Here is a 25,299-nt window from a genome sequence, read left to right as displayed (position 1 = left end):
TACATACACACACACACGAGACTGACACAAACATAGATTCGCTTCATTCGTTTGTCCCATCTGTGCTGGCTGGTGTCATACACAAGATGTTTTGACAGCTTCAAGTGCAAACAAATCCTGTCCTACATAGGCCGCATGGCAGGGTGACGTGTACCCCTATTCCTGGCCCCTTACTCACACTTTCACAATCTTCAAGGTCAGTGCATAAGAATAGAAAGCTCATAGTGCCTACCTAGAGTACACTTCAGGCACCACAACCACAAGACCAAGCACACGTACAGTCCACAAGACATGTTGCACATATTCACTATAAATAGTGATTATGCTCTTAGTAGACATGTGTATGACAAAGCTGAAATTCAATAACAGCATAAGACTAAATGAGGTAAAACTAGAATTACCATATTGGAGTTGTGTGCCTCCACCCACCAGACAAGTTGCAGGAAATATGGTCACATATCTCCCCCTCTGTTCCTGAGTTATGGTCAGAAAAGTGTTTATGCACATTATGATGTCACAGTGAAGCGAATTGGACGTTTGTGTTAAACTGTGTTATAATAAGTGTATGATTTGAGTATTAGCCAAAAACGTACTTTGAGAGGTCACAGTGACCTCACTCTTTGACCACACAAAATCTGATCAGTTCATCCCCGAGTCCAAGTGGGAAATTGTGAGAAATTCCCTCAAGGCGTTCCTGATGTATCGCCTTCACAAGAATTGGACGGACAACCTGAAGACATAATGCCTCTGGCCACCGCTGTCACCAGCATGAAGGTATAAAAATAGATTGGAAGTACTGTTTTATTACCTACTGTACTGTGTGTCAAAAGCTACATTTTCAATTGCTTTACAGAATTCAGCTTTACACTGGCAGTCCATCTAAGAGGGCTGAGTATACAGGGAATCAACCAGCAAGAAAATAAACTGTCAAAGATCATCTTTTCACCTGTTACAGTGTTAAAGCAAAAAAAAGAAAAGGTCAATCAAGTAGTGTCCAAAAAGCTGATGTGCTGTAATTGACTCATATATGCACGTGTAAATGACCCAGCAAATCTCAGACTAACATCTAAATACAACACATATTGTATTACATCTCTTTGTCAGTTGCATCAAGACTCTTGAAACATACATATGTAAAATGTACATTGCCTCACAAGAACCAGAGTACCTGCTCTTTTCAATGGTAGCACAAATGACCAAAAACAGCTGCTCTAAAGGAACGATGAAGGGTGAAGACGAGGATGAGGGATGAACGGAGGCAGGACTGCCTTTTTGTTTTTGCTCCAAACTGATTTGACAAAACCTGTTTTATTCCTTGAGAGTACATGGAGAGATACAGTAGAGACATAACAGGTAAACATCCGTTTCTGCATGCTTCCAAACCTCTCTTGACCTCTCACATCAGGACTGCCAGGTTATGTTCTCTCTTTCTGTCCTTGCAATGCTTTTCTTATTTTTACCCTCCCTTATTTTGCTCTCTTGTTCTCTCACAGACTCTTATCTGACCAAGGCTAAGCCTATCTAACCACAAATACAACAGGGACTAACAGCTATGAAACCCAACAACAATACGGCTGAACTTCTTTGTTTATGTTGTTAAGTGGAGGGTGTATTCATTTCGTAAAGCTGTGACCAGACAGAAAATGTTGCAAAGGAGACAAAACACAGGGTATGTAGTAAAATAAAAGCTGTTATCCAGGGGAAAAATTATGGAATGAAAAAAAAACCCCAGATGGATAGCAAAGAAGAAAAACCAAAGCAAAGAAATTAATAAGGTAAAAGTCTATAGAGAAACTTCATATTACTGAACACAGATCCAGTAGCAACTTGTGTTTTGTCTGTCTGATTGAAGCAGAGCTGTGCATTAGAGCAGATTAAAGTTAGCTACCGTTATAGACAATTACATGACTGATGGATGGCTGTGAAAAACAAGCCTCCCTCTGCTGCCAACTCTCTATTTTCGCAGAGTGACAGATCATCGGGAGGAAAAACGTAGCCAGCTCGATCAATCAAGAAGCCACACACACACAGCATGCACAAAAACCAATTCATCCAACACAGAGAACTGTTTTTGGCAGAAAGCTCAGACTGCCATGTTCTTCAACAAACATGTGCAATGGCATACATACAATGCATGGACATATCCACACACACACACACACACACACACACACACACACACACACACACACACACACACACACACACACACACACACACAGAGAGAGCTGTCCGAGACATAAAAACATCTTTAGTTTGGATTAAACAGAAAAACGTACTTCTGTCCCTCGCACTATTGAAAACTGCTATAATTAAGATCTGATCGGCAATCGCATCAACATTATCAGAGTTGTTCCGGGCGATTCTCTGTCAGATCTGACAACTGGATCTCCCTTGAGGAATTTAATCTCATTCAGATGCAACAGTGTTTCTGCTACCATGGTTCATTTGTGTTCTTCCAACTGAGAGACAGTCAACAAAATTTAATTTCCACATCAGGATTCACTTGTCTCAACAGAAGGATGTAATGTGTAAATTATGAAGTGTCGGCCGTCTTCTCTCTGGCTCATATCTCTCTTCCCTGGCTCTAGGTTTCACAGGAAACAGCCTGCTTACTGCTTACTGATCTCATTACTCCTTCACCTTCTTCTCCTTAATGCTGCTTGTCCTCTGTTTAACTTTTACCCTGCTGTGCACTTACGCTCTACGGCCCCTCTGTGAGGTAAGGGTGGTGCTAGGGCCTTTCCAACCAGATTTCATGCTGTAATGCATTTTGGAAAGATGGCCCAAAAGCTTATACATTGTTAATATCGCACAACTTAAATACACACATCTACACTCTTAGAAGACTTGATGTTACCTTACTTTGACTTTCTGTCTCTCTACGTGACTCAGTTTCTCTCTTTTGCTCTTAATCCTCGCTCTCATTCTCTGCTTCAGTTGTTCTGTCTTTATCTTTCACTCGTCTTGCACACACAACACAACACACATGAGCACCAATGCACTTACTCAAGAAGCACCTTCTGTTACTGAGCAGTGAAGCAGAAAGCTCAGAATTTATGTGAACTCCTTTATCACAAGAGGCAATGTAGACATGGCTTCCTTTCCAAACCACAATAACAGATTGCCTATCACTGCTGGAAAAACAAGGCTGTGTTTTTCTGAACTCGATGTTCCAAAACATAATTTAATTCAGTGCTTCTCTCTTAAAGACAGACACAGATTGTTAAGTCAAAGTTTTATTAAAGCCTGATATCACAGTGTACGTCTCAAAGGACTGTACCTGAAATAAAACAATAATGAACTACATCAGCAAAATATGAAAGTTTAAAAAGTGAGATAAATTACACATAAACCATTATAATCTACACATTTAGAAAATTAAAAAATATATACAAACCAAGGTAAAATACAACAATAAAAAATATGCACATAATCAACAGATTGCTGATTGTTAAGCCGAGGAAAAAAACTGAAAACTTCTCTAACTCCGTGACAACTCCACCATGAGAAACCACCTAATTCTCCTACAGTCGAAGATGACTTTACACTCTTCCTGGAATCCTGTGTCATCTGTTTTTAGTGCCCTTGCTATTCCCATTCTCACTCCTGTATATAGCAACCTGCCCCTCAGACATTGAAAAAGGTCAACGATCTTCTTTCACTACTGTAAACGGAACAAGATCTTAAACAGAGATGTTTAAATTCTCGTTTCTGAATGCTGACAACACCCTGACATCTATCCATATGGTGTAAAAAAAAAAAAATCGAATTGAAATCGAAATGAATGATATCACATAATTCTGTAAATGGTCACTAAAAACATCTACCCAAGAATACTGCATTGGCCAAGTGTTCAAGCAAGTTTACATTATGGTTCAGCTTCAATCCTTACACCACCGACATTAGAAAAAGTAAAGCAAGAAGTACAAAGTGCAATGTCATCTGTAGCCAAAAAATTAACCTGAATTCTTAATTTGTGATCAAATAAGAAGTCGATAATTGCCAGCTTGTCATCTTGCCCTCAAACATGGCCCTCAGTTTGACCTACATTTCCCCAGTCAACCATGAAGAGTTTCTGACCCTCCTAATTTTGTCAATGATGTTAATCTAACCATATTCTTACTATGATTTAAATGACCGCCCTCCATGATCTCTGCCTCTCCAAAGGCTATTTGAAGCATTTAGTTTCATTATAGCAATCTCATCATACTTATAGCTTATATTACCATGTCACTGTCCATTACTGTGTCTTGTAAAGCCACAATTAGTTGACCACCTAGGCTTGTTCAGCACAGAGGGAGGTCTATAATGAGGAAGTCATCATAGGAAGCTGTCCTCAGATGACCTGCTATGATGTGCCTAATCCTCCTCTCTTTCAAATGCACACCAGGACACATGCGCATTCTCGTACTGTATGTACAGACATCGGGGAGCGAAGATTGTATCACAAACAAGCATGCAGCGGGTTGGATAAAGTGCTTGTAGTGAATGACAGGTCTGAGTCAGCGAAATCCAACAAAAACACAGCAAATACAAACAGTACATTTAGTGATCAATTGTGTGTGCGTTCTGACTGCCAGCTGGCCCACCTCCAGCCCATCCCTTGTGGGCAAACCTGTATCTGAACTATTATATTTTACAAAGTATAGCGTGACATCTGTTTTCACTGGAGCTCGGAGTTGCTGAAGATAATGTGTTCCTTTACTGATGAGCTAAGTGTGCCGGTTTTTTTCTGTGGTAGCTTAATACCACCTCCAGCAACTACAAATTTTATGGTAACGTGAAAGTACAACTCCGATTCTGATTTGATTTGATGCACACTTGTTCCACAGATTCAAGTCATGCAGAGCTCTTTAACGTCAAAGCCCCTGATTAAAACCTGGTTAACCCTGGCTGCTATGACACCCTTCACTGAACCTAAATCCTTTTTAATCACATGCGCACAACAAACACAGGCCAAACATGATGGTAATCTTTGAACACCTGACACCTCTGTTGTGTCCTTAGATGACACTGCCTCATCACATCTCCTTATTAAGTAATATCAAACAATCAATCAATAATTCCAACTTTACATCCATTTATTCATCTATCAGTCTATATGTTGACCATTGAAATGTTTAAAAATGCTCATGAAGTCAACAGAGAACTTCTACTTTCTACAAGCTTGTTGTTATTCTGTGTGACATACACATGAAATCTCTGTCACTTGTTGACCTGAGGCTGAACTGTTGATAAGACCAGCAGAACACATCAACAGCCTGTCCACAGTCTCTCCGCTCAACAAGCAACACCACAAAACAGAGAGGTGAAACATGAGAGGCGTCCTGCACCACAGTATGACCTTGCAATGTGTGGATGCGCATGAATATACATGAGACTTTGTGTTCAGACAGGGTAACAGTTCAGAGAAGACATAAGAGCGAGATGGATGAATCTATTATTAGACCAGTCATCAAGTCCTGAAATGACCTTCCAGACTCCTGCTCTGTGTAGCTGCCCTGGTGACTCCCAGTGGTGTCTCAGTGTTTCAGCTCTGGTGTCTGTCATAACTCTTAGTCTGACAGGTGGACAGATAAATTACCGTCTCCCTCTGCTTAACTACAATTTGCAATACTAAAAATAATCGCAGCAGCTATAAGGAGCTTCTTAATAGAGTCACAGTCACAAAAAAAGAAAAAAATATCTACAATAGAGTCAATGAATGCAATAAAGGAAGGGCACATTCAGACACTAGTCGCATTTATACCTTCTCAAATGTGTAGCTATGTAATTGTTAATCCAGCTCTACAGATATACACTAAAGTGGAAAGATGATGTTAAATTTTGGATCAGCTGAGTGGTTAAGTTTACTCTGGTTAGGTTTAAGATCTTAACCTCTTTAGTGATACACTTGAACTGAAATTAATTATGATCCTTGTGTTTTTCACTACTGTCATCTTTGTTGCTTTCAACGGTGAACGTGTTACATTTTGCAACATCTTTGGTCACTAACGATTCCCATCGCACACTTCTCAGAAATGTTTTCCGCACCTCTATACTCAGTTCACTTTAGGTAATTAAGCTAAAGAGAATAACACAATTTTCCATGCCGTCCTGACGACAAAAATTTCCTCTCGATAACATAAGCTTCAAGTGCACTCGCTCCTCCAAATAAACAAAACCTATTATCTCAGGGAGGGAGGAAGGATGTCGGTTGCTATACGACATTTCCCAGCATGCCGCCATAACACTATAACGAGACTGCAGGGAGCTGTTGCTCTAATATAGAAGATACAGGTCACTCTGACCTTGAGGTGCTGAATCTCAGGCCAAAATACCCAAAGGAAAGGCTGCGTCAGACAGATTGCAGCTTTCAGATTTCTTGCTCCAGGTCATCCTGAGAGCTGAGGATTCAGATATTTTACATAATTGGGACCTTTTCTAAGATGAAAATGCTGGGGAGTGTCATCATTATAATCCCAATTATACATTGTTTCAAAAGAGTTTTTGAATTTATGTGTGTATGCAGTCCGTCTTCAGTGAAGTACCTATTCATTTCTGTGTGTATTTTCATGTATGAGATGGTGAGATTTTGTGTTTGCTCTGTGGGTGTGAATTAGTGCCACACTGGATGTATGTTAAGTTTTACAGTGGAATAAGTTTCAAACCCATTTTTTGTTGTTGTTTGTTTTATCATGAAGTCAGTGGTATGAATCCTTTAATTGATGTATTTTAATCTGACTAACCTGATAGCCCTCGAAGCTCATGTGTCCCATGATGGGTGTCGGGGCCTCCGGTGGTGCAGGGGCCCTCCTCTTCTTGCTTTCAGATTTGGGAGACATCCTGGACATATTCATGACCGACTGAGACTGACCCAAGGTACTGGGCCGGTCTTCTACGCTGGACACTGAGGCCAGACCCTGTGGGTAAAATCAAGAACAAAAAGGGGTGAAGTCAGATTGACAAATATGTATGTAAGCACATATATGAGCAAATGTGTACATGTAGAGGAGCTGACAGAACAATTTTCAAACAATTTAAGGTGAGTCAGACACATGACCACTGAGTTAAAGACATATGAATTCATCATGCTGCTGTTACACCCCCCCATGATCGAAATGCCATCACATTTTGAAGGATCACTCAGTTATGATCCAAATTCGGAGACGCCTGGATGAAACTTATGGAAAGAGGCTTGAAAAAAGTTTTAAAAGTTGCAAAATCACATATCCATACACTGGTTGACTTGATTCAAAGATTCAAAGAAGAATTCAGATGAAAAATCACTTCTTTCCTGGTCCATGGCCAACCTAACTTTCAACAAAATGTAATTGAAAAATATTACATGGCAGGATATCCTGTTACCTAACAAAGAAAAGCACTGACAGGACTGGTTTTTATTTCAAGGACTGAGGACTAATTTTAGAATTAAAATGAAAATTTTTATCATAAGCAGTTATTTCATATCTAACTTTGAAATTGACCTCAGAGGAAGATCCTCACTTCCACCATTTATAGTGTATACAAGTTTAAAAACATTGACACATGCACATACACGTGAAATCTAATGTTTATGAAGGTATAGCCCATTTTTTTAACATTTATTTGACCAAGTTGAAAGTGCAACCACATTTTCAAAGGGTGGCTGCTCCTGACTAAAGCATTGGAACACAAAATGGTTTTCAATATCTGATCAAAGAGAGCCCAAAGTGCTCCTGAATATCTGAACCTCCCCGTGGCTCAGCTTGGTACAGAGCCTTGGCACATTGGGGGAAATCAAACCCCCCCATGATCTCCAGATCCCCAGAAAAGAAAAGTGTTTAAAAGCAGATTAATTGATGCGTTCAGACAATGCCTGGATACAGCATAAAAGCAGAGCAAAAAGGAACATAAAGTTCAGATCATTAGAATTAATTGGACCTAAGGTTAGAACATCTCACAGTGGGGAGGGATGGGAAAAGAACAAAACTTCTTAAAAAAAAAAAAAAAAAAAGCCCTGAGAAGAGAAGTCCAGTAGACATGCTTACAGCTTCTTTCATGTCAAAAAATGTTAAAATATATTTTGATTGTTATTTTTGATTCTTATACTATGAACAATAATATTGTATTGGGGAACCTGTTACACTGCACTTAAGTTAAAGAGATGAATCAAAGGACTGCAAGAAAACATGTGCACTTTTTGTACTTTTCAGCATGGAAATATCCACTGGGATTATCATGTAACCTTTACAAATGTCTCGCCTTATATCCAAACACTATACTCATTGTATTAATAACATATAGTGACTATTCTATCAGTTACTGCTGTGCTATATCATGTGTCAGTAGATGCCTAACATGGAAAGGGGTGGAGGACAGAGACAACATCCAGAATCACACTATTGGTTGACACCACTGTTTATAGCAAAAAAAAAAAAAGGAAGATTCAGACAATAACATGCATCAAATGTTCATGTGAATTCAAATGTGCATATACTGTATATATTGCTTAGTCACAGTTTGTCTTTAATCTAATGAGGTTCATCGTTTGTAAATAAAGAATCCATTGGACTTTGAGAGACAATCCACATGACACTGGGAAGTGTGTTCATAGCTGGTACTTTCACAAAATACCCATGTAGATTCCTGATCACTTTCTCTATCTTTATGCCTTTTTAGGGTTTTAAGTTTGGTTTTCTATGTAACCAAGGTAATACCTATTATGTCTGTGATTCGTCAAACACACAAACATTATAGAAACTAAATGTGTAATAATCACATTCAATACAAACATGAAATAAGGACATTAACACTGTACAACCTAAACTTACAGCAGAAAAAATGACATTATAATATATTTAATAAAAATCTGTATTGTTCGGTTAACAGTTGTTCACTGTGCTGGGGGACTGACAGGGGTAAGAACAAGGCAAGGGAAAGGTGGGGCAGATGGCAGATGTAGGTTGACAGAACAGAACAAATAAGAAATGTTGGAAGTGATTAATGTGATTTCCATTCTTTTTTTAAAGAAAGCGCAAAATTCACATGAACTCTGGCTGACTTTCTCACTTGCTCTCTTCCACTCCTTCCCCTTATTTGGGGTCTGCCCCGCCCACCACCCCCAATTCAGTGTCTCCTTAAACTGTTGCCACACCCTGAGTACCTCTCTGCCCTCTCTCCCTGTCTCTCTCTCTGTGACTGTGTGAGCAGACACAGATGTGCTGGAGTCAGAGCAGAACCCCACCAGCTGCAAACAGTCCCATAATGAAGACCTCTATAAATACTCAGCCTCTTCCACTCTGCTACCTGTCAGTGTTGCTGCTCTTCGAGCCAAATTTGTTACCAGTTTTGCTGTTCAGCATTCAGTTCTTGTTGCCATATTACTACTGTTCTGGCCCTTGCAGTCCTTTCAGCCCTACTCCTTCTCTGCCCTGGAACTCTGCACTACTCAGCCCTTCCTCAGATCCCACTCCTGCCACCCCAGCCACTAACTGCCCCTGCCCGAGACTAGCCTCAGTTCCTGGTTCACAGCTAACAGCCCCGATCTTCCCCTATCCTGATCCCCATCTTCTCCATACCTTGCAATAAATATCTTTTACCTTCTTTCTATCTCCTCGTCTGCGTCTGCACCTCTTCATCTGTTCTGTAGCCCCTCTTGAAGTCACATCACATTAATTGAAAAAGACAAAATTAAACCCAATAATAAAAAAATCATAATTAAGGAGTTACATAATTTGAAAGGCAGTGTTTCACTGCCCACTCTGGTTGAAACTTTCATCTCTGACCACACCCAAGATCACTGTAGGTTAGGCGTGGTTTGGTTGTGGCCAGAGGTGTGCACTTTTGTACCTGTAACCACACCCAACAGTGATGTCATGGTGTAAAGATACATCCTTGAGTACATTTCTATACCACTGCAAGGTCAAAAGTTACCAAAACAAGATTTTCATGGGGTGCTAAGTTGCTCTTTAAACACAAAAAAAAAAAAAAAATAGTATCACCAAAAGTAATAGGAGCACTACAATGGCCCACAGACACGTGACAGTTCACTTGCTTTTAAAAAAAGTGTTACACCAGTTCCACCAAATCCTAGAAAACCATTTAATCTGTGTAAAATCTTTTCATTAACAATCTACCACTGTACTGGAGCTTTAAGGCCTGAAAAATGAGTTCATAGTTCCCAAATTGTTCACTCTGTAACTGCATTTTATTGCTGTAATCAAGAGCTTGGCAAAGATAGGATGTCCTTCCTAAGTTAACAAAGTTAAGTGGCTAAAGTGGGGAATAATTTCTGGGGTGATTTGTTATGAGACACGTGATAAATATGGACCTTGATTTTATTTAAAACCCGAAAAGAAGAAGAGATGAATGTCCCTATTTTATGTCAGTTTGCTTCAGAATCCGCACTGCCCTTACCATGATGCTCTCTGACCATGTTAGCGTGTCAAGACCACACACACACAGACTCACTCACTCAGTCACTCTCTCTCTCTCACACACACACACACACACACACACACACACACACACACACACACACACACAGTAGATTAGCCCCTAATGAACAGTTAGAGATAAGAGGCTGGGCTTTTAGTGCTAATGTAGCCAAGGTAGGGTAATCTGATGCCTTCAAGCTGATAACACTGTATGTGTATATGTGTGTGTGTTTGCTTGTGTGCACAAATGCATGTGTGTGGTCTGATAACAGTCCCTGACAGAGAAACAATCATATCGGAGAGAAAAAGCCCAGTTGCATTAAAGCCCGCTGGAAAAAGCGATATGGCTGAGAAACAGCAATATGAATAAATATAACTTCGCTCTCACTGTCTGTTTAAATAAATTATAAACTTTCACATCAAAGCAAATACCAAATAGTCTGTCTATATTAGATTTAATGTTTAATTCATGCATCCATGTTTTTTTTCTTTTTCACTCCCCTGTCTTTCTTCATTTTCGCTAGTTTTTTCAAACCCTAAAGAAATATTTGAAGGAGGATATGTTGTCAGAAGCATCTGATGAAGCCAATGAAGACATACAAAAACGGAAAATGAATGACGAACACCACATAGACAGCTTAGAACTGGAGGAAGAGGATGTGATTATGACAATGATCCAACAAAGCTGAGAACAAAGAGGTAAAGGGTGGAGAAGTTGAGCAAGCTTTGTGCTGGACAGAACAGTGAAGAGAACCAGAGTGAGTCAGGTAGTGTTTTTCCAGCTAATACAATCAAATGCCATATTGATCTGAGGTGAGCCACAGATGACTGCTGCTCAACTGGAGTTCATGGCTTCAAAATCAAATTAATGTGATTGAGTTATGGATACAAAAGATAGAGCTGCCTAATGCAGCATCTAAATGTCTGGTTTAGCACGGATGCACTCCACACACAAACAGAGATACACACACACACACACACACACACACTCACATGCACACACAAATACAATTTTATCTTGGAATAAAAACTTCTACATTGATTTAGCAATGTTTTTATGATTTAAAATCCGACTTTAAAGCCATTTTTAAAGATGATTAAGATTTGTTCAAATGTCCTCCACCGACTAACCCTTTTGGGTGGTTCAAGTTTCTTATGCTTTGTGTCTGAATCCTTCTATCTATCTCTGATCATCTCAGAGCACTTATTGTACACTCCCTACATTCATAATGACTGCAGGATAAAGCTGTGTATATACATCAGTATATCACAGTATTCTCTAGAGCCATTTTATTATTCAGTAGTCTTTTCTAGGAAAGAAAAGGGAGTGGGTGCAAGAACTGTGAGAAGCATTATTAGGACTCCTCTTTGGACCTGTGATCCCTAACAGACTGCTGGCTAACCTTCTGGAGAGAGTTGCTGCCCTCTGGAGGACATCAGTGCACATGACCACAACTAAACAATCAATAGTACATGAGCAACAAGGTCCTATTCGATGAATATGGCCCTGAGCTTAAAGGAAAATTTCCATATGTATCCTATATACGTGGCTATTGTGACTCTACGGGTCATGCCAACTTTGCACCTCCACCTCCATAATGAAGACCAGTACTTGGACAGAACAATGCATATTGGGGCAAGCTCCCATAGTTTCCAAATAAAAATTATTTTTACATGAATCATTTCTTGTCTTTCTTGTCCTACCACCTAATGGCTATTATATATATCAACTGATGTAATGACTAACTTTAAACAATGAATTAATCAATCATTTGCTCTATAAAATGTCAAAATAATGACAAGTGTGTGTGTTAAAATTGCTTGATGACAACAAAAAATTCAGTAACCAGCCATGACCAGCAGTTATTTTAAAGCTGAAATTCTCAACAGAATGAACATTTAAACTGCACTGAAAAATGTTTGTGAAGCTGATTCTCTTTTTCGTGACTGGTCAGACAGGAAACTTGACCATGAATATCATGGTCAAGCAGCACTTGTGGTACCTGAAACATCCAATCAACATTTCCAGTAGTCCACTATAGAGACCATCTCTTACATGTCATTCTAAATGTTTCATCACAATCTGTTATTCAAAAACATTATGTACTCAGGGAAACCTTCTGTGTCATACATCATGCTGAATGCCATATTAGATTAGCAGCAGCCATGCAAGAAATGTATAAGGAATGGACATAACAACAGAAACCACCAAACAATGTCATGAAATCTAATACTAGTGACCAGCATTAAGGTCTCCTTTTGTCCGGCTGGTCCAATTTTTGTTGCCACAATGTCGACATTGTTGTAATATTAGATGTTTGTATTATATTGTAAAAGACTTTCCTGTAATTCTGTCCACCCACAATATGTGATTTGAATACTTCAAAGACGAGTAAGTGTTAGATTACAATTAAAACAAGATACCACCTTGATTTCAATTATCACCTCTGGTATTTTCAGGTGTGTTAGTAATACTCACATTGGATTGTGTGTCAGTATTTTGGATTACTGTATCATCAAAGTCTTCCATGTCCACAGATGTTGTCTCTGTCTGCAAATGGAAGGCACAGCTAACATGCAGCATTCAACTGTTCATGCATGCATTCGGCCTGCCTCAGCTGTAACTATCAATATAGATATGAATGACATGCACCGCTCAAGGTTAGTGTGTTGATTATTACACAGCCTCGTATTTTTCATGGCACTTCAAATAGCAAATTAGAAATAAGTCACTGCGTAACTTTGCAGACAGTTATGATGATGTTAATCTTGAATAATTCTGAATGAATATTGTCAACAAATGACCAATGTAAACAAGATATTTCCAAAAAACAACAACAGCAGTTTGGAATCTTACCTTTGATTTCCTCCTGCTGAACTGGAAGATACCCAGGAAGCCTTTTTTCTCTGCTCTGCCCAAACTGGTGGTACTGGAGTGAATTGAGTCTTCAGAAAGAAAAAGAAGAGTGTCAGCACTTCATATTAAAAGTCAGGGTCATACCGAGGAACAGTTTATGAGCAATTCAGTAGATTAATTATTTCTGCATGCATAGATGTTAGGTTAACAATGAAATTCACAATGATTTTATCATGACAGCAGAATACTTAATTGACAGTACACTCTTACTGTACACGTAAGCCAATTCAATTTGATTCCTGAAATCATGAAAGCGAATTTAAGTGCTTCACTTGATAAAGAAAAATAAATGTGTTGTTTGCATTTTTACTGGTAATTTCTGTACATTTTGGAGTGGTCTAAATACTCATCTTGTTTTCATTCAGAAAGAACACAGTAGAATAAGCTACTGATTTTCCTCAGCAGAGGGCGCTATCGTTTTATTTTTCTCAAGACCCACTTGTATCTAAACTTTACAGTGTCTACAAAGCAGTAAGTAGGAATGTGTCATGATAACACTGTTGGCTTAAGGACAGGGCGGGAAGGTTAACTGACCATTACAAAAATCAGAGCTAAACTACAGGGTTATATGGATTCCAACTAAACCAGAGGCAAGGGGAGTTAATAATAAATTATTTCAAATTGGTGGGCATTGATGATGTTAGCACAAGTATCAAAATAACATTAAACCAACAAATTATTTATTTGAAGACAGATGACTAACAAGCAAACACATGTCTCCGAGGTTAATAAGCAAGCAGTGGTACTTTGGGTTAAACAGCAACATGGGTTTGAATGGAACCAGCAATACTAAGACAGACAAGACTCATCATCACTAATACCTGAGTAGTTAAGAGCAGGGGCAGAAGCCATTTTAGGCTGGAGAACTGGAAAACATGACAAGGTGTAAAACATATTTAGTTGTATATGGATAACTGAACTGATTCATTTGTTACATTTGCACTTTTTTAGCACAACAGGATTTTCCATAGGTTACATTTCCATAATAAAAGCAAAAGGTAAATACCAAAATATATCCATTACACAACAGTATGTGACAGTGTTTCCTCTACATTCATTTAGCAGTGGCGGCCCGCCACTGCTAAATCATAGCCGCCACGCCTTCAAATTTCTTTTATTTTTTTTTTATTTTTTTTTTATTGTCGCAAATGCACCACCGCCACATCTCTCCACCTTCACAGCACAGCCTGTGTGATGATGAGCGCAACAGCGGGTGGAGGGGAGGGAGGGAGTGGGGTGGTTGGGGGATCCTATTGGAGTTAATTACTCGCGAGAGCGCGGCCTTGAAAGTGACATCACGTCAGGCACCAGGTGAGAGTCAGAGAAGTGTAGTCGTGAGGAATAAGGCAGCGAATTACCGGAGAAAAGGTAGACTTATTAGCCAACTCAGTGACGCTAACTTGGGTAAACTAATTGATAGCATTAAGCTAATATCTACACGTCATTATGTATTAACTGCTGACTGCATTTTCAGATGAGCTTGTTCAGATACTTCTCTAAGAAGAGAAAGACAACAGATGAAGAAGACGCTAGTCAGGTAGCATCATAAGCCTTTTACTGACTCGTAAATGATGATGGTTAGGTAAAAAATAGTATTTTAATGTTCACACTTGTAATCAGATGTGATGTGAGTGTAAACTATATAACGCTGTTAGCGTTACGTTACTCACACTTTTAATGTAATCTTATTAGACAAGTAACATTAGACAGGAAGGAGTTGTTAAACAAAGTGGAGGAGAGCAGAGCACAGCAGCGGAGAGATGAGCCTGGGTGCAAACTTTGCCACTGACTCTACCCCCCCCCCCCCCCCCCACACACACACACACACACTTTGCCACTGACTCTTACCCCCCCCCCCCCCCCCCATAGCATGCCCCCACTGCTGAAAAAAATCCTAGAGGAAACACTGTGTGACCATAAAAATTACGTAATGTTCTAAATGTCATTGCTTAAATCTTTCATGGCCATCATCCACAAGCATTTCCTCTCTAATCACACTCCATGACAAGAACTATATCTATAAATATCAATGGGTGCGGACTGTTACCATGGGTATACCAGCAGATCTTAGACCATAATTCAACTTCCTGCGAGATAAAGGATTACATATCCTAACTACTGTACCCCTGAGGATAAATTCTACTTACCAAGGTTCATTTAGCTGAACATAATGTCACAAACACAAGCTTACATTTCTGTTTATGCTTTGTTGTCACTGCAGCTGGTTAAACTAATATTGATTCTGACTGCATGTAACTTTATGTCAATAAATATTTATATGCAGGTCACGCTGTACTGCAGAATGCAGTGTAATGGTGGTTTTGTGGCTCATTGCACTGGCAGTCGAAATGGGGTTGGGTTTACTGAGTCTCAGCTTCCTGTTAAAGCCAGTGTTTCTCTTACTCTCATGAGTGTGTAAGGCAAGGGGTAAAAATATTTTAAGACCTTGCAGTTCACTAATAGCATATGCTAATTGATTTGGGGATGATATCAATGCAGGTCAACAGCAGTTAATAACTATAGCTGCAAAAGCCAAGGCTCAAGTCACCAATAAGCTTAGCAACATTAGCCACTACATTCTCTGAGCATAAACCAAGACTGGACTCTATTCATTTCAATTAACTAAATCCAACAAAGGGATTTTATTCAAAGGTATTTCTCCATTAATATCTAATCTATATTTTTTTAATTATTTCATTGTTTAAAAATGTGGCTGGGTTATAGGATCATCAGTTTGAATGCACACTTTACATTGAGTAATTTAAAAGTGAATGTGGAATCACATGGTTAAGGTTTACCTAGACTGCGATCATGTACGTAGAGCTCCTTGATCCCCAGTTCTGCCAGAGATTTGTCCAGCGGTAGCTCGTGGCGACTGATGGCGTCCTTCAGGAGCAGGACATGTGCAGGGTCAAACTCACACTTGTCACAGATGGCTGGTGTCAGAGCCACGAGTGGTACCAACGGGTTGACCCGCACCACTGTCTTCTGGCTACCGTGGTAGTTCACCATCAAACGCACTGTTTTCTGATACAGAGAGAGCACAAAAAATTTGAAATGAATGTCTAACAAATGGATGAGAGAAAAGGCTGAGGAGAGCACACTGCTGTATCCACTCAAGAAGTCTTCCTGTGCTCCAGTCAAAGAACAGAGATTTTCTTAAAAAAAAAAACAAACAAACAAACTCAAAACAAAGAAATCAGACATCATATACCAAAAACCCCCCCCCAAAAAAACATGCAGGATCCAATTGTCTTTCTTGGATGAGATTTTGAAACAACCATGCCAAAAAATATGTGTTTATTTTGCGTATTAATTATTCTACTGATCACATCCAAAAGCAAAGGCAGATTGATACAGAATGTCCGACAGAAGAAAATATCTAGGCATCAGTTACAGAAAGTACACTTACTATTCTGATCTGTAATACTGATAGAGAGACACAATATAAAATACTACACATTGTAGTTTCATTGTACACCATTATTGAGAGGCAAGCTTGGTCTAGGTAAGTCTTCCAAATATCTTAAATGCAATTCAGAAATTGGCACATATGCACATATGTTTTGGATATGTGCTTATGTGGAAAATTATGAACAGAGGAGCACAGACAAAGAAAGACTTCATTAATGAGTAACTGAAGTTTAGACTTTGGTTGCTGACAGAAAAAGTAACATTTAATAGGCTGGAGACATTGTCTGTGTGCATGTGTGTGTGCAGACATCCATGTGATCTTGGATGTGGGTGTGAAGTTGGACTGTGGTCAATCCCACAATACTACATAGTGTTCTTTAATGGAGAACAGACAGATGTGCCACTCTGTAAAGCAAGCTTTATCAGTAAGTGGTACACATCAGCTTCTATAAAAAAAACACACCACACTCAGAAGTCAAGAGGCTAAAGAATTCATAAAACAGTCATTCATTCAGTCGCTGGCTCATCAGTGGCTTTTGTATATTAAGTAAAGTGGCATTGAAAGTCTAATAATTTTCTACTTATCCATTATTTTGACAGTCAACACTGTTTTTTATAGATGATCTATGGAAGCATAAATATCACAGCAAAGATTATGCATTTTCAACTCACAAGCCAGGAGATATGGTCCTTTACATATTTCAAAGGCGGGTGGGTTGACTGGCAGCACTAGACAAAGGTTATGGGCTTTTTCAAAATCAACAGGTTTTTTACTCTTGGGGAGTGCACGAATGGTGTGTGACAAGATTTTCAGAGAAATAATCAGAAGGATAAATGGACTGACAAATGGTGGAAGCAGTAAATTATCAACATCAACCAGCGTCAGGTAAGGTGTTTACCCCAAAAGTGAGTAGCTGTAGTTTTCAAGGGTCAACAAATACGTCTGTGTATCGTAATGATTCAACTTGTGATTGTAAAGTCTTGAAATCCTAATACGAACTACTGTCTATTCAATTTGTCATGGTTTCTTTTTGTGGTGAGCTTTTAATCCTATTGTACCAGTGAAAGGTACCAAGCTGTTGTTGCTTTCAAAAGTAATGTCATTCATTGAGCAACTGGCTGGGTGCAAGATGTTTAACTATTGCTAAGTGTATCAGTCTAGTTCCTTTTTACAATGTTACACTGATGTAGATTGAACTGCATTTTACTGAAACACATCTCTTATACAGTATTTTGTCCATCCCCCATATCAGTGAGGGCAGACTAAGTATTAGGAACACCTCTAAATAAAACACAATAAAACTGATCAGCAGCACCAACTACAGCCTCAAAAACTACCATTACGTTGAATCTCTAACAGTTCCATCAAATAGTTAGTAATAGATAGTAAACATTATAACCCCTATGAGGAAAAAGTATTATTGTTGTTTTAGGCTACATTAGTTTTTCGCTGACCGTATTAAGCACAGTCTATCAAAATTCATTTCAACTGCTGAGACTGGTGGTACAATGATCAGACAGATAAAACAGAGGAGAGGGATGACTGACAGCAGTGTCTGAAATAGTGTCAGTCTCTGGCTTGAGGCCAGGAGGGGTCAAAGGGAGAGAGAGCAGCAGTGAGTCCTGAGAAGAGCAGAGAAATAATGCATGGTAACTAAAGGTAAGGCACTCATCAAATATTCAAACTGTAGGAGGAGAGCAGACGAGAGGCAGAGAAAAAGATAGAGACAAAGAGTCTCATACTCAGTAGAAAAAACAAGTTCAGATAAGCTAGTGAGCTGAAAAACCCATGACAACATGATGGATAGAAATATATGGGGAAAAGACAGAAAAGGCACACATAGACTGTATAAGAACTGACTCCAATGTCATGCTGGGCCAGTTTGATTCCAGCTGGCTTCCTACCTTAGCATGGGCCCTTATAGGTTTCACTGGCCTTGCTTTCTGCCAGCAGTCAGAGGTAAAAGGTAGAGAGGGAAGGGACGAATATTACATAAGACTTCAGGGTAAGGTGCTATGCATGTACACCAATCAGCTACAACATTAGAACTAGTTACCTGTTTCAATGTTGTGGCTGATTGGTGTGGTTCATGTAGACTGTACAACTATTAAGGGAAAAGCTCTTGCTCTGGCCTTCTGGGATACATTAATCTACATGGTTTCATGCAAAACACAACAAATCTTCTGTAAAATCTTCTACTTCTATAACTTCGGAGTATTTTTTTGTAATTCTTCAGTTTATGGGATAAATGTCTCCACAGTCAAAACACACAATAATCCAAGCTGAGCATATTCAACCTTGTTTCAGCAGGTTTTAAATATGCAGTGACATGTATAAAATGCAAAGTACAAAGCACACATGACAAAAAGAGCATCAAGATCACAGTTTCAGGCTCCACTGTGACTCACCTCTGGCACTTTGGGTGCAGGTCTGCGCACCACTTTCTCCTCCCAGACTTTCTCCTTGATGAGGACACAGGCCACGTTCAGGGAGCCCAGCAGAGCGTTGGGCTTGAACCCCAAAGGGTGGCCCTCGGGCGACAGCAGCTCCAGGGTGTGCAGTGCTGGATTCAGGTGGTAGCGGCTACACAGCTCAACCAGAAGGTCCATCAGCGCCTTACTGAGAGAGGGAGAAAGAGAGAGAAGGCAGGCGAGAGAGAAAGTGAAAGAGAGAGTGGGGAGGAGGGAGGGAGTTTGGAAGAAAGAACCACGAGAAGAGATGGGGAGCACAGGAGAAAGAGAGAGGGGAAGGGGAGAAGATAGGGTTACAAAGCCTGCCTAGCTTTAGCTCCACTAAAGAGAATAGTAATTACTTCACACAACAAATCAGAGTCCAGTGCTAACCTGATGCACTTAGAAGGAATGGCTAATTGGTAGACATAAAGGACATGATTTTGAACACTAAGATAACTTTTTTTCACAAACTATTGAATGAAATGCAATAGCACAGATTTTGACATGAATCAAACCTGAAAATGTGTGTGAAAAAGTTCACAACTTAGAAGTGGCAAGATGCTAGCTAGATTACTCTATAGTTATAATATTGACATTGACTGAAAAATGTAATGAGTAGTGGGACCAAACTTTATACATGAGCCTAAAAATTACTTTCAGAGGAACTGCTCTTTGAAAAATACAAGAAATAAATGTACTATTCAGCTATTCATATTTTAAAGTGCATGTTCAACAGATGGCAGAGAAGTCACTTATCACGTGTAGATTTTATCTGTGTGATTTATCTAGACAGAAACTCTGAAGAGCTTCCTATAATAAAAGGATAGTGAGGTGAGGTGGGGGTGGTATTTGGGGGAGCGGGTTGTTGCAGGGGATGAGGAGGCCTGAAGCCCTTTAGTACTACCTGTCAGTCCTCAGATAAAGAAACCAAGAGAGAGTGTCCAGTCTTTTCTGGAAACAGCCAGATCAGATGACAGAACTGAGAGAGATACCACTACAAAGGACACCATTGACAATCACTAACAAATAGACACAGTCTACGACTAATACGACAATCTGCAATCGGCACAGCCAGTGTCCTGCGTTATGTGCTTCTTAACATGATTTTCTATTTTATTTAATTTATTTTTTTCTGTTATTTGGTATGTCACAACTCAGTCACTAGCTGAGAGGAGTGGTCCACTGTGGTATTGAAGACATGTTACATTTTAACTTGTTCAACCCCCCAGTTCACATGGGGACATTGTTTTAAAGGCAGTTTACGTGGCCAAGCATTGTTCATTCCCACTGAACATTAGTTTGTAGTCCAAATCATGAAAATAATTTTCAGTCATGAAAAATGACAATACAGGGAGATGATGCATATTGCATAAGGCATCGATATTCAATCTTTTATCTGAAGCAATGGTGCAGTCATAAAAAAATGTCTTACTGGGTTTGAATATTAATTTAAAGTGTGATATTATTACAAGGCATCAATTACAAAGCCAGATAAAGAATATATACAGTCAATGAGTGCAAATAATGCATTATCTAATTGTTACAGCTGTCAGCAGTGCCTCACAATGCTCTATCTTTAATGTTGATACTGCACATTGACAATCTGGAAAGGCAAACTTTATACTGAAAATGTACAGTATTACTGTAACATAATAATAATATCTGTAACATTAACTATTAACATCACATCTACAGTTCTACAACTACCTGCAAATATGTTGCTATTTTCAAATATGAGTACAAAACAATGTTTACTGTTTTACATTCTTTTGTTATCACTAAGTTTATCTTATAAGTTTATCTTATCTGTTTAACTGCCCGTATTCACACAATAAATTGATTGTTTGGACGTTATGCTATTTAGTATCAGCTGTTTATGGTGTTTATCACACCTCAGTTACATTTTAACTAAAACTGAACTATCAAAATATCAGGCTCTGATGATGTTATTGAGCAGAAGGTTAACTGCAGACACAGAAAAAAACTGAAGCACATTTCTTTACCATAAATGATCTGGAAGGAAACCAGAGACCTGATGGTTAACCACAATATGATTACCTTATATCAGATGAATAAAGGATGCTAAAAAAATACCAAAAAAGGATCTCCCTGGTTGCAATACTACCACAACCTTTTGTAAAAGTTTGAAGCAATTCGTACCATTTGAAAAGGTTAGAATAGTTCCACAAATTTACCTGTAGAAAGTTCCCTTATAATTTCTAAGACACTTTGAAAAACCAACTTCATTTTCTTCACTAGTTAAAAGGTATCACAGAGACACTTGCTGACCTAAAGTTTCTCTTTTGTCATTAAAAGAGCACCTTGTTGCTCTGTACTAGGGACGTTTCCCTGATTTTCCGGCCCACAGGAGAGAACCTCATTAGGGGCAGAGAGCATTAGCAGGTCAGGCTTGATCTGTCGACTCTCTATGACAATGGGACCCCTTGGCAGGGCCTCACTGGCACAGCAACCCATACAGACCCAGAGACGACAAACAGCTTTCATACTGTTTGTCTGACAGATGATAATGAAGGTCACCTCATAGAATCATATTGTACAGCTAAGCATAAACTACGATCCTTATATCTATAGATAAGCAAACAACTTGGTGATGACACATTTTACAGCCAAACGCAATGCAAAAATATGGCACAGAGAAAACATTGAAACGGGGGCGATACATGTGAGTGATAATGTGTGCTTGTGTAGTCCTCTCTGTCCGCTCACCTTCCATTCTCAGTTACAGAAGTCTGGTATCCCTGTGGGAGAGTTAGCTGTAAATCCACAGTGGGCCTTAACATGTTCTCCTTGGCGTCCATGCCCGAGGTCCCTCCCCCATCAGGTACAGCGTTTCTGAAGATGTGGCGTGGGGCGGGTTGAGGGACCTGCGGCGGAGGTGGGGCCCGTGCCTTCATTCTCCTCCTGGGGGACAACAATGGCAAAGATATACAAAAAGGAATATTATGAACTTTTAAGGTTTCCTTCATTGTTCTAGGTTTACCATTTAGAAGTATAGCACACTAAAGTAGGTAAACAACAGGCATTCACTTCACTTGAGTATCGTGTTTATAATTCATGAATCAGTCATCAAATAAGTTAAGAGGTTATCATGTCATTAAGGACACACCTTTTTCATCTGATGCACTGTGTTCACATTCTTACTCACTTTTATTGATTCTTATTTGAAAAAATATAATCATGTAGATATCTTTGGTTTTGCTGAGTCATTTTATTTTTCCTTAAGTTCAGTCTTAGTCACATGGCACCACAGCCTAATGAACAACAACCCATTGCTGCCACCCCAGGAGCAGCCTGAATACCAATGACTTCTTTTCTGTCTCTCGGTTTCTGTTTGAGACACAACCTTTCTCTTCATTTAGATTACATAACAGTCTACAGATATGCTGAGATGATCCTTTTGGTTGACAAGATGACAGCAGCTGTTTATTCCATCTGTTCCTCAGCCTCCTCTGAATAATAATTTAATAATTTATAATAACACCTTCTCTGATATCACTCCTAAACTTTCTCACTCTTGCTTATAGAAAACAGTGTCACATAATCTTGTTATTCTAAGGGAGAACGACTGACAACATCCCTCATCAAATCTTATTCAATGCCTGGACACTTTATTTAAAGACATACTCAGACAATGAAGTCAACAACAATGTAAACAGCAAAGTAATACTAAAGTGAGAACATTATATATACTGTATACACATCATATATCACCTCCTCCCTGACATTGACTGATTTGCAAAGAAAAATGTGTTTTAAAGAAAAACACATGACTGTGATAAAATTGATACATTATTTTAAACCTTTAGGTATTTGGTTTGCTCAGAAAAAGAGATCACAATACAAATCCACACTCAAACCACAGCTCATATGTTCATACGGAGATGTGGCAGATGTCATTGACATGCGATCGACGAGATGCTGCTATCTGCACGTTTGACCTCGGTTCAACATAAACTGTACTTAGCCTGACAGAGACAGCTGATTAGACAGAAATCAAACACTTCATTCTGCTAACAATGACAAATGGCTATTCTATACCACACATTTCAGCATGCACTCCCTCTCTGCCCTCATAGCACAAATATTAGACTTAGAATCAGATAACTAAAGAAAAACATCCCACTCACGTCACAAAACAGCCCTTGTGTTGATTAAGTGTTCCAATAGTGTTATATATCAGTCTGTTTATAAATCCAATTCCAAGGATTTGCCTCCCTCATAGAGAGTTTGAGTGGACGTTTAGTGTAGTCCAGTGGTGTATAATCCAGTATCCTTCAAGATAGTCCTGCCTTGTTTAAAGGCAAGGACAGTACAGCAAACGTGAACCTAGCACAGAGAGCGGACTCTAACCTGGCTAAAGTTAACCATTAACAGCTACGTCCAATATCAACTAACTTTCACCCACAAGACCTATAGTGTCATTGACTCCTTATGCAATGCAGAAAATGCTTTTTAATGGAGACATCATGTCACTGAAAGACAACTCTTTTGGTTTGACTGCACTGAGCATTATCAAGGTAGGAGTCAAATAACAGGGCATATTATTTCTAATCATTGACTGAAAAGTACAAACATATGGTTTAGAAAATTATTTTCATGAGCAGCTTAGGGACCTGTAAATGTATGAGATTTTCGTATTTTTCTGGTGAGTCTGCATCTTTGAAAGTAAAAAGAACCTGGCCCTGTGGTACTGGGCCCCGGCGAGGCGCAACACAGTTGAGTTCCTTCTCTCCATCTCACTTGCTGTTTGTCTCACCATAACATTTCACTCTCCCTCTCTCTCTCTCTCTCTCTATCTATCACTCTCTTTTCCTCTCTCTCATATGCACAAAGACTCCTTTAGGGAAACCCTCGTCTCCCACAGAGTTAGAATGAGCGAGTGTGAACAGAGAGAGAGAGAGAGGGAGAGAGTAAAAGAGAGGCAGGGAACGAAAAGCAAGAAAACAAGCTCCAGCACAGGGGGGCAGTAAGTGCTTGGACTGCTACAGCGACTGAATTACAAATGGGCTTAAACACACACACACACAGACACAGACACACACACGCAGAAGGTCACTAATGGACCTTTCAGAACCACTCAGTTCTTTTCACTTCACTTAACAAGGATATATTTCTTTCACTATCCTCTTCTAAATCTGTTGGCTTTTCTTTTGAACAGGGACAGTTGTTTGTTTAGGCTTGAGGTGTTAATAGCACTCAAATTAATGTTTATAATTATAACAGTACGAATCTAAAACAAATATTGCATTCATTTCAAACTGCCAAAGGTGCTGTAGACTCATGTGGTCTGTGGTAAAATCATCCAGGACATCATGTTAGCAGTTGTAAGACGAAAACAAAGTGAAAAGAGAACATCATAGACTCCACAGTTTGCACCAAATGCAAACTGTTGTGAGACTAGTGTATTGGTTAGCTAATTTAAACGCACATTGTATGTAACTCTCTCTCATTGAGCCGAAACATCAGGGAAAGATTGAGAGCTGAGATTGCTGCCAACTTTTTTTTTGATTGTTACTCTGTTAACTTATGAACCACACGTTTAGGAGGTTTTTACTGGCAGCCAAATTATCCACAGTGGAGTCCTCCTCTCCATAACAAATGGAGGGGGGTTAAAGACAGAAGTTAGAAGAAACACCCATAAAGCAGTTTCAATTTAAAGATCAGTTATTCTGGGCGCTCGGGTGGCTCACCAAGTAGAGTGCCTACCAAAAAGGCTTAGTACTTCCTACAGCGGTTTGGGGTTCCAGTCCTTCGCGTGGCCCACATGACATTTCCTCCATCTCTCTCTGACTTTACTGTCTCTCTCACATTAGCTATCCAAATAAAGGCAAAAATGGCCGAAAAAAAAACAAAAAAAACAAAAACAAAAAAAACGGCTGCTTACCTGCTGATCGAATGGGGTCACAGGTCACAGTGATTTTTAAACATTTTAATGTGGAAAAGAAAAGGTGTACATATACTGTGTATATATATATTATAACTTTAAAGGGAACATACACTAAAATCATCCAAGTCCAAGTGTTGTGCATAACGTCCACCTTCTGCTCCACAACAAAAGTGTAGTCCATGCAAATTCAAAAATTTATATTTCTG

General features: G+C 39.3%; 1 protein-coding gene across 8 annotated transcripts in view; it reads right to left on the bottom strand.

The window, feature by feature from the left end:
* cobl (cordon-bleu WH2 repeat protein) overlaps positions 1-25,299 on the bottom strand; it is a 57,944-nt gene that overhangs the window by 22,206 nt on the left and 10,439 nt on the right. For 4 of the 8 annotated variants that reach the window (XM_056380709.1, XM_056380717.1, XM_056380710.1 and 1 more), the window contains 7 exons: positions 21,913-22,107; positions 19,141-19,351; positions 16,116-16,344; positions 14,139-14,183; positions 13,258-13,346; positions 12,880-12,951; positions 6,732-6,905 (listed from right to left, as the gene is read on the bottom strand). In XM_056380709.1, the coding sequence (XP_056236684.1) occupies positions 6,732-6,905; positions 12,880-12,951; positions 13,258-13,346; positions 14,139-14,183; positions 16,116-16,344; positions 19,141-19,351; positions 21,913-22,107 (1,015 nt within the window). Of the gene's footprint in view, positions 1-6,731; positions 6,906-12,879; positions 12,952-13,257; positions 13,347-14,138; positions 14,184-16,115; positions 16,345-19,140; positions 19,352-21,912; positions 22,108-23,333; positions 23,482-25,299 lie in introns of those variants that run through there. The other 4 variants (XM_056380712.1, XM_056380715.1, XM_056380714.1 and 1 more) reach the window with 4 other exon arrangements.

This window comes from Seriola aureovittata, chromosome 7 (assembly GCF_021018895.1).
Source record: "Seriola aureovittata isolate HTS-2021-v1 ecotype China chromosome 7, ASM2101889v1, whole genome shotgun sequence".
In the NCBI taxonomy this organism is placed as follows: domain Eukaryota; kingdom Metazoa; phylum Chordata; class Actinopteri; order Carangiformes; family Carangidae; genus Seriola; species Seriola aureovittata.
This window is presented reverse-complemented; position numbering and strand designations above follow the sequence as displayed.